This window comes from Chamaea fasciata, unplaced genomic scaffold (assembly GCF_029207755.1).
Source record: "Chamaea fasciata isolate MVZ Bird 193981 ecotype frontalis unplaced genomic scaffold, bChaFas1.0.hap1 SCAF_2, whole genome shotgun sequence".
In the NCBI taxonomy this organism is placed as follows: domain Eukaryota; kingdom Metazoa; phylum Chordata; class Aves; order Passeriformes; family Sylviidae; genus Chamaea; species Chamaea fasciata.
In genome coordinates, this window is record NW_027094087.1 from 6864572 (window position 1) to 6886370 (window position 21799).

Genomic DNA, 21799 nt, shown 5'->3' on the forward strand with positions numbered 1-21799 from the left:
TGTTTTGGACACAATAAGTGGGTCTTTAAGCTTTGGACAAGTATTGCTCTTCTGTACCAAGCTCTGTCAAATGAATTTTGGGTTTCCTGTTGAGAAAGGACATATTAAGCGGGTCTTTAAGCTTTAGGTGAACGATGAGTATCAAGTGTGCCCCACTCACTGGCGCCCTACATTTGTTTTTAGGTTCAATGGTAAATGGCTGGGGTTCTGCGTCTGACGAGGACCGTAACTTTTCTAGCCATAGATCTAGTGTAGGTAGCTCCTCAGACGACTCCATCTTTACCAGCGGCACTTTTGCACAAGCACTGGTTGCAGCAGCAGATAAAGCTGGGTTTAGGCTGGAAGGAACCAGCCTGACAAGAACAGGTTTGTAGACTCAAAGGTGATGCTTTCTGCATGAAGGGTGTCTCTGCCTATCCTTCTCTCAGTGGAACTGCGTCTCTCACTTGTCTAACGTGCATGGGATAAGGTGGATGGAGTTGCTTTTATTGGTATATTTTAAATGAAGCCTTGCATTATGTTTCATTTTTAGTGATTTTGAAGTAGCGAATAGCACAAGCTTTTAATCTCCACCTTTGGTCAGCTGCAGTTGCCCTCAGTGCTGACTCTGCTCTGGATTTACTGACATATACTCATTTAATATTTCGGTGAAGAGATTACTAATTCTGCCTTGCAGCCTTTGATGATTTCATTTTCTGACAAATCTCCTCACAATCATTCACATTTCCAGTGATGAACATCATGTTTAAACTATAATCTCTATTCTTGCTATTCTGTTGCATTGCATCTTGCAAAAGTGTGTTTTTCTGTGGAATTTTTCTGAGCATGGGGTGAATTGATGTGCTTTGATTATTAACAATACAAACTGCTTAGAGCTTAATTAATAGCTGATTTTAAAAATCCTTAATTCAATAAGTTAATAAATTTTGATAACATTTAATTTTTTTTATGTGAACTGAATCTGCCAAGTGTAATGTAACACAGGTAAAGTGGATATTACATTTGAAAACAGCCAATCTTCTGAAATTTATTAATGAAAACTAAATATGTTTTAGTTCTTATTTTTAAAGCTTCATATGTTTTATTTTTACTAAAAAAATATAAAGAAATGTTATCTTTATTATGTTAAAAAAGGATACATTTGCATTTCCTTCATCTTGTCAAAATAACAGCAATAACTAAAAATCCACAAATCCACAAATCTAATAGCAGAGTATGAACTTGGGTCATATTTTTGCTATGCTTTCTCAGCTAATTCTGGATGACAAGTCCCATAATATTTCTCTCATTTAAATTTTTTAGATTATTAGTCTGGTGTGAAGTCTCTCCTTCAGTAAAATGTGTGCATTTAAGAGAAAGTCTCACATGGTGGGGCTGAAAACTGTAGGCAATAACTTCATGGCAAGGACTGCCTTTTAGGAACATCAGGACTAAAGGAAAGACTTGATGACATAGTCCTAAAATCCAGCTTTTTTCAAATCACTTGGACTTTTATCACTGGCTTTGGTCAGACACAGTCATCCTTAAAAGATTATTTCACCATAGCTGAAGCCTTCAGTTGTTGCCTTCTATAAATAGAAAACTGAGTAAATCTGTTTTATCACTTAAAAAAAAAAAAAAAGGCAAAACAAAACAAGAAAACTCATGTAGACCTTAACCTATCTAGCATGGACACATCTGACAAAACTATAACTTAAAATATACTGTTTTCCTTGAAGAGTCTCCCAGGTTCTGAATGAAATGAGCAAATCTTTCCCAACCTTTTTTTTGGTGGTGTTTTCTCCAGTAAAAGTTAATGCAAATATTCACCAAAATTACTGTCACTTGTATCAAACCTTTGAAAAGTGCACCACAAACACACTCATAACAGAAGTAAATGGACACACAAACACAGACACTTTAGAATAAATATGATTTTTTATTGTAGCTGTGTGAATGGAAACTAGAAGGAAAGGATGGGAGCCCCCTTGTCAGTTGTATTTTCCTAGCTTGATTAGGTCACAACTGCACTTAAAGTATGTGTGTAATCCCTCAGACAGACAATTAGAACACAGGGTACAGAAAAGGATTCAGCAGTTGTGGTAGAGACTTTATGATTATTACCCTCTTATTCTCCTAACGATCCAGCAGGCAAAATGGAAATAAAATAAAAACCCACATGTAAACAGACAGCCCTCCCTTCTTTTCCTGGCAGAGACCTCAGTAAATAGAAGTATCCCCGCTACTCACTGCAGTGTCATTAGGATGTGTCACCTGGCAGGGCAGGGTGGCTGGGTCAGACATCCCTGTTACAGCCCTGCTGCCCCACAGCAGCCCCCAGAGTGCAGCATGGTGTCTGGCAGTGCAGAAGCAGCAGTGCTACCCTGCTCATTGCTCTGAAGGGAGCCTGAAGGTCCTGGCTCTTTACTCCTGTGCAGTCTGGCCAGTTATTTTCACCCATTTAGAACAGCTGTGAAATGCTCTCAGCGGTAGATACTAAAGGAGATGTCCAGCTTGATAGCCTCACGTGGGAATGTTTGATTGCCAAGCGTGAGAGGCACTGGTGAATCCAGATGCAATGTGTCTCTCCTGCCAGACACTTTGATTCCAGTTTCCAGAAGCTATCATGTGATTTGCCATGAAGTTCAAACAGCTTTCCTTTTTAACGCCCTTGGGAAATTAAATCAAGAATTAGTGGATTCATCCTTGTCTCCATTAAACACACTAAATCTGCTGCAGAAAGTCTGACACTGCTCAGCAGTTCTTACTGCAAGGGTTGCATACAAATACAAGATGCTGTAATCAGTTATTAAGAGCATTGAAAAATGTGCTATGGGAGTCTGCACATCATTTGTGTTTGCCCCACGTATGATTTAGGTCAGTGCTATTTATTTTGCCTCATTTTCTTGGAGGGATAAAAGAGAATGTTTGGTGCCTACTTCTTTTTAAAACCAGCATTCTGAATGAATAATCACATTTCTTTAGTCAAAAGAATAAGTGTGAAGAATCTGCATCCTGCACTCACTAGTTGCACTTGCATGTTGTGAGTTTATTTTTGCAAAACATCTGTGCAGCGTGCTGTGAGCTGGGATGGAATTTGAGGCTCACATCTGAATTTCTTTGCATTAGGAGTCTTTTTTTAATTTTTATTTTTAAATGAAATTTTAATATTTTGTATGTGTTCATCTGCTGTGTTATCCTTATCCATGAAACAAGGGCTTGATCACTTGTCTTTGTCTGGCTGCAGCTGTGCCAGCTATAGAGGTTAATGTTCCCAAGTGCTTATTCCTTGCTTTCTCCCAGCTCCAGAATTAGCTGCTTGGGCGGGTATTCTGTAACCCAATTTCAGTTAAAATGAGCTAGGTTAGCAAAGGTATTGTTTTCAGACTGTGTAAATTCAATTGAGCTTTGTGGTTTTTTGGGGTTTTTTTAGAGGAGGGTTAGGGAATGTCCAAATGAGGGCTTCACAGGTGGTAACCTCCAATAGCTGGCAGGGTTGTGCATCTGGGGACAAGCCTGCCTGAGAGCAGTGCCCTCCTCAGGGTGCACAGCAGTCAGAAGGTGGAAGATCAAGTCTGAGACAGTCACGAAATCTCTCAAACAGTGAAATATTATCTTAACATGTATGTATTAATGTGAAACAACATGTTAGAGAGATTATGGCTACTTCTTCACTTTTTTCACCTCTTGGCACTGAGGATGTTTCAAATAGGATGCTGAGCTGCATATTACTCCCAATTAGGCTTTTCTAGATCAGGTTGTATGTGACAGCACGTTGGAAGTAAGCACATCTGTTGGAAGGTTTTACTAGAAAACGTAACCCACTGCAGGTTATACCATGGTCTAAGTTAACCAGAAGATAAAAAGACCTTCCAATCATGGGGCCAGTTGACCAGAAAAATAGCAATCACCCATTTTGGCACTTTTTATCATCTCTTACACCAATTGGGTCTAGAGCAGCACTGAAAGAGCAGAAGTTCAGACTGGCTTATGCATTTTCCACTGCAGATAGCATTAAAATATGTAAGTATTTTAATTACCAATTCTAAATGAATTAGGATGTTAACATCTCCAAAATTTCACAGGAACGACATACATATGAACAAAAGATGGTGATTTTTAGTTTTCATCACTTGTCATTAAATATTAAGCCTAGTTAACAGAATAAAAGTATCAGGATAAGAGGATGTGAGTGTAGTAGATGAACTGTGCTGTTTAAATTCCAAGGCTTTTAATTATCTGCTCCACAGAACAGCATCAAAGATATTTCTTTAAGAGAAATCATATATCTTGATTAGTATATATGTCTATATACATACACAACAGATATAAAATATATATATATATAAATAAATCTGAGGTCAGAAGATCAATTTTTAACAAATAAAAGTACTGAAAATTAACTGGAAAATTTTAGCATTTAAATATGCCCCCATTTTTAATTCTTTGAGGAAAGAGAGCCCTTAAGTATACAGTGCTACAATGCTACATAGCTTGCAAAATCAGTTATGTTTATCTCGCTGGAGTTACTCCAGATTCACAGTGCATCTGGGAGCCCCTAAAATGGGAATCTGGCTCAGAAAACATGAAAGTGGAAGGCAGGAGGAGATAAATTTGATATGATTGCAGAACTGTTTTCCTTTCCTGTTCAAGGCTGAGGAGTTGTTATGACACATCTGTTCAGCACACAGAGCAGGTAGGAGTTACATGGCATACAGTAGTTTTATCGCAACAGATGGAATAATTTTAATTATAAAAGTTAAGGACAAAAGAATGCCAAGTTTCTCTACTTCACGTGTTGTGGTGTGTCTTAAAGCAGTTGTTATCAGTGGGTACCTTGAGGGGACACTTGCCTGCCTCTGAGAATTAGACCTGATTTAATGTTTCAGAGCAGATATTAATAGAACAGCCCATTTCAAGGCAATAACATTTTTTCATCTGGTTTCTCTTTTTTTTTTTTTCTTCTTTAGGCAAAGCATATTCTTCCTCTCAGCGACCTCGGCCTGGCAGTCCTTTTTCTACTGACAGCAACACCAGTGCAGCTGTCAGTCAGGGTCAGAGGCCGAGGCCCACGAAAAAACACAAGGGCGGACGTTTGGAGCAGCCCTCTTTGCCTCATCGCCGGGAGGGAATCACGGACGGTGAGTGCTGGGGGAGGAAAACCTGCAGCAGGCAGGAGTGCCTGGCAGGAGAAGGCACAGCCATCTTTTCAGGAATGTGGGTTACAGTCAATTTCTGCTTTGGAGGAGTTGGGGTCCCCGGGTTGCCGCATGAGCAGTGTTGCAGCTCTAGCAGTGTGGGGCTTGGGTGAGTGTTCGAGGGGCATTTCCCCATTTCTGCTCTGAACATGTCATTGCCTCTTAGGGTCTCTCAGATGTCAGTATAAATCCTACCCCAAAATGACTTCATTGCACGTGAGTCGACATTGCAAAATGGCCTGTGGGTAAATTTACGTTTTATGGAAGTAGCCACCACTAGCAGTAGCTGTGTGTCATGAATTCCTAAGGAGAAGCAGAGAGTCGCTCCCACAGGACTTGTTTGGTTTGTGCTGGTTTTGACAGACACCCAACAGCTACAGCAACACGTGCCATGTTTTCCCATGATTTTGCCTCACCTCTTGTCCCTGCTGCTTCAGTCCTGACATCCACTGACCTCAGTGACTCTGTCTCCCTCTTTTACATCTTCACTTCTCTCTTATGACTGCTTCCCAACTGGAAATTTCAGGCATGTCTGTTCTGCACTTCTAATGATTAAGATCAGCTTTGTCTTTCACTTTCTTAGTCTACCCTACTTGAGTCTGGCAAAAGACTGTTATTTTTTGAGGAAGAGTGGATAGGAAGTGGCCAGCTGGCTACCTCCCCCTCATTTCTTCTGATCCCTGACCTTGCACCTGTAGGTGTTGAAGTGATCAGACTGTTCACTGAAGGGGTTATTGATACATCTCCTGCTCTATGGCTCATTCTCACTGTGGTATCATTTGTGGAAACAGCTTAAAGTAGCTTAGATTCCGCTCCTATGGATCCAAGTTCCTTTAAACATTAATTCCCTCCCCTTGTGGATATATTACAGAGGCCTCTCTATTACACAGATCCATTGAATAGATTTTTCTATGAGAACAGTAACTGGTAAATTATAGATGTCACGTGTAGTGCTGGCCATACTCCTGCTGTACATGTTTTGTTTACCCTTCTGTGTGCCACATCCTGTCACCCGGAACTGCGAGCATCTTAGGCCACAAATTCTGCGTACATGGGAGTTTGCAGTGCACTCAGTATGGTGGACGCTAATCCTTCTGCTTCTAAATACTGTTGCTACAGAAGTGTTTTACAATAATGTGGGTACCAGAAAATTAATGGGGGTCCAGTTCAGGTCATGAGACAGATGGAAGTGGGGCTCCTCAGAGAGTGACACCATCATAAAATTTGGCATTGTTTGAAAATAGTGAAAGAGATCCAATTTTAAGATTCATTTTAAGAGTGGAAACTGCTATTGCCTTTTATTTATCCTTTATGAAATACTAATCTTATCAAAGTTTCTTTCATATATTTAAATCAGAATACCAATGATATACTATTTCCCTCAACCTCTCAGACATGGGCCATAGCATAATATGTTATGATAACCATAACAGGTTTCAGGTGCCATTAGATTAATATTTGCCTTTTATAAACCCAGTTAAAGTCCTTGCTATATGTTGCAAAAATTTATAATGTCCTGGAGCAATAGAGGAACCGTTCCCATCCTGTATTAACTCAGGAACAAACAAACAAACACAAATGGTACAGTTTTCCGCTTCAACTCCTACTGAATATGAGTCATTAAAGTGTAATGTCAAGTCTGAGTCATAGTTAAATTTGCAAAAGATCATTTGTCAATTAAGGAAGCTAAAAGTTGCTGCTGCCACCTGCATGTATGTAAACAATTGAATTTAGGAATCTCTGGTGTGCAGAAATTAAAAATGGTAACTGGGTGCTTTCTGTGAAATATTGCAATGAACTTTGCAAAGACAGACAATACCACTATCCTTAAGCTATAGCTAGAATGAGCAATTGGAGAGCCTTGGATAGGTCCAACAATTCCAAGCCCTAATCCAGGCCAGTTTATTCAGCCCTGGGTCATCCTGATTTCTGTGAAAAGCATCACTATACATTTTCTCTGGTTTTTCAGATGTCTCCAATCCATCTCTGCTTATAACTGCTTCCTCTTGGATTTCTCTTGTGAGAATATACTCGGTTTGCCAGTTGTTTTCAAATTTCCGAGTTGGATGAGCCCTGGTATCCTGTGTTTAAGTCTCATCACATACCGGATGTCTGTCATTTTCAATTTTCATTGACCAAGAAAGCTCCAGCTTTCTCTGCCCATTCCCATACACATCATGAGTGCTTCCTCCTTGTTAACTGTAACCATGTGGGACAGTGCAAAAGACCTAAGAAACTGTAATATTTAACACATAGCACACACATCTCAGACCTTGTAAGCATCTGAGGGTTCAACTTCATGCTTAGTTTTGACAGCAATCCACACAAATCCCCTAAAACCCATTTCCTTCAGCTGCAGGTCAGAAGCCTCTAGAGGCTGACTCTACATGGAGTCTTCATATTTCTCTTGCTGTACAGCTTGTTTTTTCACTTCCACATCCTGAAAGACTGAGACAACAGCAAATCCACAGAGGAAGAATATGTTATGAATCCCTCAGATGATCAAGACTTTTATTCTGACTCACAGTCCACCATAAAAAAAAAAAAACAACAAAAAAAGCCAAACAAAAAACCAACAACAACAACCAGGAGGGGTTTAGTGTTAGTGTTCAAGGAATAATTTGTTTTCCTAGAAACAATGTAGTCATGATTTGCAAAACAGTGGAATCTGTCATATAGTTTGCAGCATGGTAACTGTGTGACTGAAATTAAAAGCCTTTCCTTAACTGAGCATGATATGCCGAAAAAAAAAAAAAATCAAAGAGGAGGCAGAAGGGAAATACACTTCAGGTTTGAAAAGGAGAACTGGAACATAAGACTTATGTTACCATGCCTTGCTACTAACTTCCTACTGTGTATTAAAAAATAATTTTTAATGTCGAGAAAATACTTATTTTCTGATGCTAGAAAGTGTTTCAGTGGCTTATTTAATGTCACAGTAATTATCACCCCTAGGAGAAGAAATCACTGACACAGGTAGAAAGGTGTGTCCTTATGGTTGTAGGTTCTTTAACTTGCTGCTTTTTCCAGTTAATGATGAGAAGCTGTGCCAAACCTTGACTGGTGCCTGGATCATTAGCCAATGCTCTTCATTCAAAAGAAGGGCTGGAGTAATCCCAGACTGAATATCCATCTCCCCCTTATCAGGCACTCTGCTGTCCTACAGCTCCTCAATCACAGTCCCTGCATTACCGAATCAATAAGACCATCACCTCCCCACCAATGCACTTATGAATTGCCTTGCAGGTTTGATAATCCTGCCATTAGAGGCTTCAAATGAAAGTCTGGATGGCATCCTACTGACCTAGAAAGTTACTAGCTCAGTGCAGATTTTGAGGTATTTTCCCAACCACCGGAATGATAAATGGGATTTAGATGGAAGTGGGGTGAATCAGTGTTACCACTCTGGGTATCCTCACTGAAAATCCCACTGAAGTCCCTACATTTCTAAATTCATAACTTCTCTGAAGGGATTGACTTGACGGAATGATTGACATGATTGCCTTTATGTGGTAATAAGTCTTCCTGTGAGGATCTGAGATTTCTCGCTCAGCTGACATCTGTTACCCCTTTAGGAAGTAGGAAAACCAAAGCAAGGCAAGACTGTTCTCCATGGAGTTGGAAGAAGAAACTCAAGACTCCAGATACATGGGCTCTTTCTATCAACCCAGGAAAGAGAGCAGAAAATATTTAGTTATTTACTAAGGCACGCGGTTTACAATGCAGGATGTAAGTAGCAGAGCAAATCAAAAGCCACATTTCCAAATTAAGCTCTCTTCCAGCTTCCTTTATTAAAAAGGACAGGTAGGTGTTACTGTGGCTGTCAGCCTGAGTAAGGAGGTGAAGAAACAGTTTAGTCGAGTGATGTTTGGCTACAGTTAGTGACTGTTCTTAGAGATCTTCTCAGACATCTGTAACACAACTCAATAAGTTTGTAGTCAGGCCAGAGCCAGTTTATGTTAATTCCAAAGTACCTGTAGTTCTTCTAGATTCTGTGAAGCTTCATTACAAGATAAATTTTATTTTTCTCTTCAGCTCATCCATAGGTTTAAAGCAGCCAAGGAAATTTACAAACATGTTGTTTCATTTCACTTCTATGCATAAGTCAGTCTTTATGCTTGTTTTGTGGATGGATAAAAGCAATAATCAGGTTAACAGCAGATCAACACCATAACTCTACAGTAATTCCAGGAGTTGCAGTCAGCTCTAGAACATGCAGTATAGTTTAAGTACAAGCCTCCTTTCCTTTTAAGTATCTAATTAATAACAAATATTAGACAGAAATTTCTGAAGAAAGGTTGTCTGTTTAAATTTTAATACTGCAATAATTTTAACTAATTTTTTTTTCTATGCTACTACTTGAAAATTTTGCTTATATTGAACGGTAAATATTTTATCTGGGAAAATTGCACAGTCCGATGTCATGTTATGGCTGTGTTTATTGGATTCAATGCATCTCCACAAAGTGCTTATAAATCACAACTTCAGTAATCTCTCTTTCAGATTGCATAAGCAGATGCCAGTGTTGTGGTTCTGTACATTAACTGGTTATGATCGCAATAAAATCAATTATAAGAAATGCCATTTTGGAAGCCAGCACTATAAAGCAATTTTAACATTGGCAAGCTCCCATAACCCTCCTGCTTCCACCTACAGTAACTCAAGTATAGTCATTGTCATGAAAGGTCGCATCTATATTCATAACGAAAAATTTCTCAAATAAATTAGTGCTGAACATAAAGCATGCACCAAGCTCCCTGACAGATTATTAAAAGGCTGCTCTCGCCAGAGGGTGCTTATCTTAATCTGGGGCACAGCGCTTCAGCTGTGAGCAAAGGGGCAGGAGCATCGCTGCATACAACTCTTTTCTCTTGCAAACACAAATAACCTGCACATCCTCATTTATCTGTAAGAGACAGTGTTGACTGGAATGACATCTCAGCAACTTTGGAAGCATTTCTGCTCCATATGTGAGGTATAAGTATCACCTCTAACAACAAGGATATGAAAAAAAATCTGTGTAGCATTATATAAAGCATTATATAAAGCTGGATTACAGACTTTGAAATAAACTCCCTCCACAGGCCTCCTGACCAATTTATAAAATGAATTTCAGTTGCAGTAGAGTTATAGTCATCAGACTTCCCTGCAGGCAAAACAGAGGTTTACTTTTCCATGCCTGTTACTGAGCCAAGTTCAATTCCTTGATAAACTTTCACAACACAGTTAGATAGAAAGGACAAGAAAACAGGTCAAACCCAAATCTACTGTATGCAAACACAGGTTTTTGTGAAGTTGGTGGGGCTGCAGAGATTTATTTGGGCTATCCGTTGCCCAAAACCAGAATTATCAAAAAGTGTTCCTTGTATAAAATGTGTGTATGATACAGAAGGATTTTCTTTATGATACTAAAGGTGCTTCCATTTTCTGATTTTCTTTTTCTTTCAAATAATCTGGACTATTGTGAGTCTATCATATAGTTTATGTTAAAAAGTTGCATTTAGAATTACAATTATCCTGAGTCTATCATTACCTTGGCTCGTGGACTAATAAAAAAGTTCACTTTTGCCCTCACAAATGTGATTAGAAAGTTGACCTTTAATTCTACAAGCATCATAGTAGTCCAAGTCACAAACTTGTAAAGGATAGAAGTTGTTAGAGACCAGGCAAGTGTCTGTTAGTTGAAATTGTGTTTTAATTGGTTTTATTTGCAAGACTGATAAATCTAAGAGTGGCCATCCTCTAGTCTCTGAAGACTAGCTCTTAATTTTGTTGACTAAAATGCTCACCCATTGTTTGGTGGTTTCATTTAAACACATTTGTCAGAGAAGTACCGATGCTTTTTCGATGACAGTAGATTTCACAATTAATTTTTCCCAGTATTTGTGGCATTTTATTCATTTTGATTAAGTTCTATTATAGATTTTGAGTATACACCTTGAGCTGAAAGCATAGCTGAAAAACAGGATGAAGCAAGCCCCAGTATGGTGGAGGGAAGTTGTCAACTGGCACTGGTCAGTTTTCCACAGCCTTTCTTAATTCCTTGCAGTTGCTGAACTAAACAGCTGGAGTACACCCCACAGAAAATAAATCCCATGCCTGGAAGTGTAAGTCAGGGCTCAGAGTCTATGGATTTTTGTGGAAGTTAGAAGGAGGTGGAAAAACAGCAACCAGAATAAAGAGCTGGTGGAAGCCGAAACCTTTTTCTGATTAACATGAAATTCCCTCCTTTTAAAACCAACCGATTTAGCGGCTCGTACCATTTCCAAGGCACTTTCCTTTTCAGCGTTGAAACCAGACCTTCTGTTTCAATTAAAAAAAAAAAAAAAGTCAGTTCACCTGAATCTTATTCACATTTTTTAGATCTTCCACCACCACCCGACCCGCCCCCCGGTCAGGGTTTAAGGCAGCCCGTAGCGCCGGGCCAGCGCGGAGGCTCTGCCGAGAGGAAGGGGAGCTCTCTGGAGAGGCAGCACGCAGCAGCCAACGTAGATGACACAAAGAGCTCCCTGGACCGGCCCGCTAGGACATCACTAGAGTGGCAGCGGCAAGCCCAGGAGTGGATAAGCTCTACAGACCGCCAAGAGGATTTCAGGAAAGCCCAACACAAACAAGCCTTCGGATCAGGTGTGTGCGCGCTGCACTGGCCGAGGCGAGGCAGGCGGCGGCCGTGCCCCTCTGCTGAGGGGTTCTGTCGCTGTAGGACACAAAAGAAAGGCTCCAAATATTTGAGAAGGCAAAGAGCATAGAAAAAGAAGGCTTTATTTTCTAATTCTTACTACCTTTTATAAGGTGTTCCAATAGAGACTTAACATGGTTGGTGAATAGGAACGACACCTCTCTAATCCCATTGGTTAACTAGAGAAATGGCAAAACACCACCTGGAGATGGATTGTTTTGGGAAAGGATAGTTGTTTGCCAAGGTTGTTTCGAGAAAGGGCTTTCTTGAGAAATTTTTCCTTGTGAAAAAAGTTGGCAGCTGCTAGCAGGCTAAAAATCTTTCAGACGCATAAATATCAGGCCCACAGGGTTCTGTGCCTGCTAGGGCTCTAGGGTCACCTCACACCTCACTGGCGAGGCGCAGGCTGGAAAATGAGGAAAGGCAAAGTAAAAGGAGAGCTTGTGATCCAACTATCTTCCCTCCCACAACAATGAAATCTCATTAGTGCCTGACTCGGTGCACTCTTTGCAATGTTGTGGAAATTAGTAATGTTCTCAAGTGTAGCGATGGAGAAAATAGGAACGGTTTCAGGCCAGCGGGAAGAAGAGAGATTTTTGAAGTATTTTTGGTTAGATGTATTTATTTATACACATAGGGCCGTATTTTCCAGTTCTTTCAACCCGCTTCCAAGTTGGCAGCAGTTTTTTTACACATTTGCAAGAAGGCTGATCCTTCTGAGCTACTGACGTTCCTTTCAGCTGTATTAAAACCCCTCTCTTCTCTTTATTTGAGGAGATGACAAAGTAGCATTCATGTCTTAAGCCCAGCAAGATGACAGTGCAGTTTTTCACCTTCATACAGGACCTGCACCTTGCCCCAAGCTGACTTTAGCACCTAAATGGATTTCGAGTCTGCACAAATGTGCACAGGAGGTGATGCTGGGCTGGAATTGTGTTTCTACGGTATTCACAGTTTCCCTCTCTCAGCCTGACCTCAAGTAAAAGCTGCTGTTTCATCCTAGGGCGTTTTCTTTAACCCATTAATCACCTCATCCCAGTGCTGTTTAGAATGATACAAGAGGACAAATAAGATTTAAACAAAGAATTATACTGTGTGTGGAGTTTTTTTGTAGGGTTACACTGTTTCTTCACTTATATATGTAGCTCCCATAGTCACACTAGAGGTACTCTTATCATCTGTATTTTTCTTGATTTTATTCACTCTTTAAGATACTTGTTAATCTAACACACTAATACCGTTGACATACTAAAAAAAGAATAGTAGTGTGCAAAAAGATCTTTCATGGGGACAGGATTTGCTGAATAAAGTCCTCCTAGGGAAAATACCGCTACCTGTATCGTTTGTAGTAAATATTTTAAGTACAATCCTTATTTTAAAATATAGCAATAATGGTACTGGTAAAACCCCCTAATATGCTGGCTGCATAAACAAGTGAGTGGCTGTTCATGTTCTGAAATCACAATGTGAAGTGTGTTTAAAAATAGTGTGTGACATTCATGCTGCTTGGTGAAATGGCAACGTTAATTGCAATTTAGAAGATGTACAAACACATAGAAAATAGCCCAAATATACCCTACACTTCTCGTTTTCTTGGGAATTATTATTATTAAGGATGCTTCTCTGGCCTGCTTAGAAAGAAGTCCCTTCTTTTTCCTCTGCCTCACAAGTGTACAAATAGAATTTGTCGCTTATTCTGTGATGCAGAGCTTATACAGTAGTAAAACTCCCATCCCGCAGGGCATGCATTTATCTATCCATAAATAAAGAGAATTTGATCTTGACACTTCCAGTGCCTTGCACTGAGGTGGTTAACAGGTATCCTGTTCTTGTCAAATTCAGGATGCCGAGAGCAAGTGCATGTCCTTTGTGCATAAAAAAAGATGCCTCTAGGAGATGTTATGAGTTTATCCTGGTGTGAGGAGTTCATAAAGTTTGTGAATAAAGATGGGCCAGGGCTTCATATCTCTGTGTCTGCATTCCCGTTCCAACCTCTTGCACTGCAGCTTTCTTGCTCTGCATTCTTGTCTCTGGTAGATTTTAAAAAGGCTACTCTTGTGCATGATGCTGGTTTGTATCACTAAATTTGGGTGTTTTAATAATACTAATTGTGCTTCTTCCCCTTTCCTTTATTAATGCCATAGTTCTTTGGAAATCCACTCTGTCCCAGTTTTCAGTACATTTCCAAAAAAGAGCTATTATTAGGTATCAGCTTCCAGAAAATAGATAATTTGCAGCTTAGGGGATTTCATTCAGATGTTACCAAGCTGTGAGTGAAATTTTGAAAGCAAGACCTTTAGTTTGAAGTTGAATAGAATAAAAATACCTAGGTCTGAGATCTCTGTTTCCACTGGTTGCTTGCAGTATAAACAAGATCACTGAGTTCCTGGCAGTGGCTTCATTGTAGAACTGGAGTTAAAGTACATCAAATATGACATTCTCAGCTCCCCCTCTGATGAAAGTGATCTAGATCAGGTTACAATAGTTTTGATAACAGGAAAAGCCTTTTGGTTATTTTCTGAGGTACAGAAGCATTGTTACACACACATATCCTGATTTCACAGGGCCTAGAATGATATCTTCAAAGTAATGGCTCAGTGTTTCAAAGAGAAAGGCACCAGCAAAGCCTCCCCCTATTCTTTGCTGGCCTGGACATGGGGCACTGTTTGGAGAGTTTAATAAATGTGAGCTCATTCCCAGGACTGGAGACAACTTCTTTTTGTGTGCTAGAATGTTGTGTAAAACCTAGCCTTTATTTTATGTCAAAATTCCTTATTATATGGATTATGTTTATTTCTGAGGGCACAACAGATAATTTAATATACCATATGCTCTATAATGATAATGCACTTTATATTTATTCATGGTCGTTTTTCCTCAATATTTCATTGAACCCGAAGGAGGCCTTATCCTGAGTCCACAAGCTAGAAAAACAAATCAATTGACTATATATGTCATCTTCCAACTCTTTTGCAATGCTAGTGACTTTTGTTTTCATCCTTTAAAAATGTGCCCAGCTTTCTGCTAAACTGATTTATGCCACTTGCTTTATTGCTGCCTTAATGCAAACTGTTCCATATTTTAGCCAGCCTTTGGAAACCAGGTTTGCACCTGACTCTATTGTCAGGTCTTGATATATAAAAAAACAAGTAACATAATTTAGGAGAGACTGTGGCTGTTGAATGTCATTTTACAGTGTCTTTCAAGCATTTCCTTTTATTTCAGCACACAATCATAGCACAAAGCACTGATAATGCCCTTATGTCCTGCAGCACAAATATTCTGGTCCCTTGGGCAGGACCAGAGAAAGATACTTTGGCAGGGAAAGAAGTCAGCTGCCTGCCCTCTTCTGCAACGGATTTACCTTAAAAACAGGCTCGGTTCAACAGCAGCTCATGTGGGGAATCCCCACATTCTATTCTCTTGTGGCAAATAACAAAATCCTGAGTTTTTTCTTCCACGAATTTGTTCTCATTTAACACTTCTCTAAGTTAATTATGCCTCTGCTGCAGTCTTTGCAAAGGCTTCAAGCTTGTGAATAAAAGTGGTTTTGTCTCCTCTTTCTTTCCAACCATCCCCAATGACTTTTCCTTCTGTGTTCCTGCCCTCTGTCAAAGAAAGTCCATTTCTCCTCAAAAGGTTGCTTAAGAGTGAAGACAATTAGAAAATCAAAATAAAGAAAACCCTTTTGGCCTAAATTCACATTGAATAAAGGCATGATTCAAGCAGTAGAAATCCCACTGACTTCAGAAGGGACAATGCTGTGTTTGAGGTTAGGCATATATACTCACATTCTTTCTAGAATCAAACTATATTTAGCAAGATCTCTTTCTTCGGCTTCTGAGATGGCAAAAGTGGATCACACACAGCAAAGAAATAAAATAGTGCTTCTATTTCAATGTTAAATCAGTGCTGCTGTTATGCTTCTTAGATTTGGATTATTACAACAATATCTCCAGGAAACTCTAATCAGGAGTGATGTCTTGTTTTACTTCATGCTGTATGAAGACATACAGTCTTATGCCTTATTGCTATTAATCCTGCTCTTGAAAGCAGTCCAATATTACAGGTCTTCACAGAAAAAGAATCCAAGTGAGCAAAAGTAAGCCTTTTGCTCATAATGGAACATGTAACAAGCTTCTGGATTATTTATCCACCCCAAATATTACAACTGCAATGTATAATATAATATTTTCCAATGTAATTTAACACCAGTTAAAAAAAATCGTCAGTGTACTTTGCATCATTAGAAATTACTGAGTTGCTGGAAGCTAATTAAATTAGCTGATATTGTAGTTTTTTATCTAAACTGATTGAGGTAATGTTGCCATCATTTAAGCTAAAGAAAAGGAGAAAGCACATTTATGTAGGCTTGAAGAAAATATCTAATAATAGCTTCATTGTTTCGGAAATTGTGTGTTCACCTATTTTTATTGAACTATCTATGATTCATGATCTCTTATTCATAATGAATCTAGACTTTTTATAATTAATACAAACTGACTTAGGAGTTCACAAGGAAGCAAGATTTAAATTCATACTGGCTTCTCTGTCCTTGGGATACAACTCTTAGTTGTGTATTTTCTTAGGTAAATTTTTTTATGCTGTAAAGCAAGACAAAAGAGAGATATGAATGAATATGATGTGCATAAATGCATAGCTTGCTTGTTCCTGCTTCTAGGTATTTATTTTGCTTTGTTTTGCTTTTCTAGAAGAGGCACTCGTACCATATAGTAAACCCAACTTCCCATCCCCTGGTGGCCACAGCTCTTCAGGAACATCTTCTTCTAAAGGATCAACTGGACCTAGAAAAGGTGAAGTCTTGCGAGGAGGTCACCAACGCAATGCCAGTGACCTTCTCGATATAGGCTATGTGGGATCAAACAGTCAAGGACAGTTTACTGGTGAATTATGTAAGTTTACCTCTAGCTCCAGTTAAAACTCTCAAATAGAAAAAAGAAAAAAATTATATCGTGAAGGGAGTAGGAAGTTGTGTGTGATAATCAGATTAAGCTTTATCCAGATCTTCTTGCCTTCTGAGGCGTGTTGCTTGTGATGGCAAACAAATATCTGTTCCTTGCTTTGGACCAGTTCAAATCTGTATAAGTTGTGCCAAAGCTATCTACATGGCACATCTCTCAGTGTGTAATGCTAGTGAAGCATGGGGAAAATTGAGAAGGAATTCTAGTAACTTAGAAATTTTTTTTGGCAAAGCGTGGTGTGCTTGTCTTGGAAATGCCAATGACAGATTTCCTCAGCCTTCTCCTTAATTTCCTGTTGCTTGATGAGAAGTATTCTCTTAGATGGAGGTCCTCTTTTCTTGATTGTATAACCCAGTTTTTCAGTTTTATATCTCCACCCTTTTTCTCAGCATCTCAGGTCAGGGAAATTGTTTTCCAAAATTGCTTTCTATTATCACTCAATATCTGTTAAACTTTGTATAAAACCATGTTGATCCATAGTTCATGCTGGCAGTATCAGCTGCCCAAAGGCTTGACCCTGTTGTATGAAAAAGTACATCAAAACCCCAGCATGCTTGGGCATACTGGTGTGTTTAATAAACTTATTAATGGTAATAAGAGCAGTGGAGCTGTTGGCATGGCTGCATCCTGTTGCTGCAGTCAAACCCTCAGCATCCCCTGGCAGTTACTGCCCAGTAGCAGTTTGAGAGCTAATGGTGACCCACAAGCCCTGAAATGTGCAGTCTCAGATATGGTGTTGGTAAGTGCTAAATTTTAGCATCCCTCATTTTTCGTCTTAGAAGCAATTAACCCTGTTCTCACAACCTACTGAATATTCATCCTGTGCTGCAGTAATATTGCCATAGGCTTTATTTTGTGTGGTTTATTACAACTTCTTTCTCTCTCTTTTGTTTCTCTCTGTAGAGTAGTTGAGAAGACACATTGCAAGCTGCTCTGATGGACCATCAGGTCTGAACTCATGGAAGTGATGACACTAAACAGTGCAATGAACATTTTCTTTATTTATGTACTATTAAAAGAACTGTAAATGCAATGTAAAGACACACAGCCACACATATCCCACAGATACTTTACTTGTGTTCTTCTCTTTAATACACCATCCACCTTAAACTATTCCTTGTCAGGAGTATATAAAAAAAAGAAAGAAAAAAAAAATCACCCTCCAGGATTAAAAAGATTTCCTTCTGTATATAATTTCTTTTGTTGCATTGCTATGCAAGCTCACCTTCTTTTTAGCTATGTTCATATTCATGTCTGTTTTTACTGGTCTGTTGTACTATATGTGAATTAATAGGCTGTGGTGCCATATATTAACTTTTAATTGTGTAACTTTTATGTTTAAAGTTTGCACTGCAATTTTATTTGGTGATAAGCACAAAACTCTACTCCTCATGACATGAAGAAAAAAGAGACTGAATGTGTGAAGTAGGTTTACGTCCTGTAAGCTACTTTGGATAACGCTGTATGTAAAGGAGTATGTTAGGTGGTTTTCCATTGGAGTGTGGAAATGAGAAAGTGACAGGCAAAACTGATGTCAGTGAAGACATTAGAGACAGATTTAACCTTTTAAAAGCAAGCAATTTAAACCTTTTAAAACCAAGCAACATAGTTGCTTTTCCTATTTAAGAAGGGGTCAGAAGATGGAAGTGTGAGATTAAAGAGTGAAAAAGAAAACTAAAGGTAGCATGAGATGGCCTAGACCCTTTCACTAGAATGATACCCTTAGTATCTGCTTTTAGCCATACCATGCCACTAAGTAAAGGGGAAGAAAAACAGACCTTGCTACAAACAAAGGACTTAAGGTGTTTCACTAAAGCTGTTTTTATTTTGTCGTTTTAAAAGAATTATTACCGTTAATTTCTCCAGCCCAAAATATAGGACAGAGATTTTCCAGGAGAAACAAACCACATAAACACAAGGAATACCTAGTAAGAAGATAAGAATGCAATCTGTTATTAAGACATACTCAGGCTGCTTCCAAAAAATTGAAATTTCAGAGTATCTTGTCTCACCTTTCCAATACATGTACAGTACGATAGAGGATAAAGCTGCACCACTGAAATTCATGACATTAATTGTTTTGATGCAGTCTACACAACCCTTTCTGTTCCATACCTGAAGTCTGCAAGAGCTGAAATTGGATCCACTAAATTTGTAGTAAAATGTTTAGTGTTTGGAAGGAAAGCAATGGTCAAATTATTTTTGGCTTGCATTAAGCGTATTTCTGGCAATACAATACATCCAAAAAGTTGGATACGAGCAAAGGAAATCTTTGACCTGTGTTTTAGTCAGTGGCTTCAAACTCTACTATGATGAGGAAAAAACGCATGTTTATACACGTATTTTGAATAAACCAGACTCTGTAAGTGGACATTAATGACAGCATCCTGTCTCTTCATTAATTTTCATGACTTTGTCCAAGTCTTCCTTACCTCTCAAATCTCAAAGAGTAAATTCTCAAGCTTTTCTTAGAATATTGTGTGTGGCTAACCCACCCATTACTTTGATGCTTAATTTAAATATTGCATCTTATAGCTTATTTCTGTTAGTTATCTGACCATGAACACAAGTTTTCATCAAATACCCTTTTCATATAACCAGTCTATGTTTTATATTTGCCTTGGAGTTCACCAGTATTGAGAACACTTTTTGTCATGGCAGAATTTTTAAAAAGTAAATTACGATGCTAAATATGTGTTGCTTTTCATTTCATTAACTTGTTCCATGATAAGATAAAACACTACAGCCATCAACTATAACTCAGCACCGTTGAATATTGAAAAATTCTATTCAACTCCCTTATGGTCAAGACGTGTTGTTTAGTAAGTTACAAACAAAAAAAGTTGAGGAAAAAATGTATGAATTTATTTGCATATGTGACCAATGAACATATGCCCTTTTCCTGCTTCTTAAAACATTAGAGTTAAGAGCATAACTTTAAAAAGTGCAAAAATGTTCAAGTAAGATAAACAATGCAGCATAATTACATATGCATGGTTTCCATTTTGGTATTGCCATATGAAGAGAAGACTATTCAGCGTACAATTCAAATTTAATTCTCTGGAAAATGTTTAACTCAGTCACGAATAGTTGTTTTTTCCCCCGTTTAATTCAAAAGCTTGTACTGAGCTTTGGTGGAACACCTTACTCACTCTGTTCTATTCAAAATTCAGTATCATTAGAGGTTGATAAAGCCATTCCAATTACTTTCAAATATGTGTTTTATCTCTTCCACTGGAAAGTAAATGTGTGTCAGTATTAAAGCTGTTCAGTACCATGATATTCACTAACTTGTCCATCTGCTTCTGTACATTTTTGTTCATTAATAATTTGCTTACAATATTACATGAGGTGTTGTTGTGTATGGCAAAGTGTCTCCATTATCTTACAGGTGATGTCTCTTCTTTTTTTTCTCTCTCTCTCTTTTCTATACAGTGTACTTCCAATGAACCACAGTACATATTTTTTAAAATGCCATTTAATTTACTATTTTAAAAGAAGTATTCTTCTTTTTTTAAAAAAAATGAAAACATTTATTGTGAATAATGTGTTTAAAGAAAAGGGATGTTGTGGCAGCACTTAGAATTGTTTTTTAATTTGTTTTTTTTTAAACTGTTTATTGGCTACAGTTTGTTCACGAAAAAGTATGACCTCTTAATGTGTTTCATTGGTATTGTTAGTGCAGCAAAGTTTAATTGGCATAAGAAGTTGGTTAATAGTAATGTTGAAGTGTGTATTGTATATTTACTGGGGAAAAAATAAAACATATTCACATTTCAAATCTATGTTAAAAGACCTTGAGTAAGGAGTCAATATGTGAAAACCCAAACAGGGAAAATCAGGCAATAATAACATAGACTGAGCTATAATCATCACTGTCCACTTACAGGTGACAAGGAACATTTTAAACACTGTTTTCTGAACTAAGCTATGAGCCAGTGGTAAACATTGCCTGTCCTTGGGGTTTGTGTTTATTGTCCTGTCTCCACTGGAACAGTTGTAGCACTGTAATTACACAGATACAGCTTTTCCAGTGAATATTCTGCTCATAGCTGTGTTCTCTCACTGTGGGGGCACAGCTGGCTCTGCCTGGAGCCCACAGAGCAGTGGATGTGTGAAACCTGGTCTGAACCCTCAGACCTGGAGTTTGGTGCTGGTGGAGCTACTGCCAACCCAGTACAGCATACCCCAAAATATAGGGATAGGGGCTAGGTCAATCTTTCTCCATCTTTACACTAAATACATGCTCAATTTTAAATGCAGGAGGGCTGAAGGACCAAATAATGAATTGTTCCATGTGCTTCAGTGGTGTATTGCTGTATGGGCAGCCATTTAGTGATGCAAGGAACAGATACTCCTTTTTGGATAGTTGTTGGGGGTTTTTTTTTGTTGTTTTTGGTTTTTTTTAATTTTTTTTTTTTATATTATTCCTCAAGTACATATCCAAGTCAGTAAACCTTTAGAATACCTTTTGGTTGTCACCTGAAATGCAGCAGAAACACCATTCCTTGGGAAAAGTACTAAAGATAAGATGCATGGAATGTTCTTAAGTATGTTAATTTAACTACACACCAGTGCAAAAGGAAGACATGACTGTTTGAAATAATTATATGCTGGTTTATGCTTGCCTCAGCCCATGCATTGCCAGCCATGAGAAGAGGTGTGTACTGAGGCTGAGAAAGAGTCCTCACAACTGAAGGAGGAAAGGGAATAGGGTTGGGGGAGATTTTGGCAGGAACTTTTATTTAAAAAAAGAAAAAATTACAGGCAGCTCCTTTGGCTTGTCTAAAATTTACGCAGTTTGGGGGTTTTTTTATGGTTAATGGCCTTGTGGAGTTTCAGCAGGGGAACTAGAAAAGAAAAAGTTGACCTTCTTTTGTAAAGACTGGGGGGTACTTGTTTGCTAAGGGAGAATTTTTTAATTTCATTTTTAATTTTTTAACATATGTTTTGCGTTCCAT

The 21799-nt window shown here is 38.5% G+C and overlaps 1 protein-coding gene across 1 annotated transcript in view; it reads left to right on the plus strand.

Annotated features, from left to right (window-relative positions):
* Positions 1 to 20685, plus strand: part of LOC136304974 (roundabout homolog 2-like) — an 88089-nt gene extending 67404 nt beyond the window's left edge. Inside the window, exons 17-20 of the mRNA XM_066208383.1 lie at positions 4950 to 5120; positions 11541 to 11804; positions 16569 to 16670; positions 17742 to 20685. Coding sequence (XP_066064480.1) covers positions 4950 to 5120; positions 11541 to 11804; positions 16569 to 16670; positions 17742 to 17746 — 542 coding nt within the window. The 3' untranslated portion in view covers positions 17747 to 20685. The remainder of the gene's footprint in view (positions 1 to 4949; positions 5121 to 11540; positions 11805 to 16568; positions 16671 to 17741) is intronic.
* The last annotated feature ends 1114 nt before the right edge of the window (positions 20686 to 21799 follow it).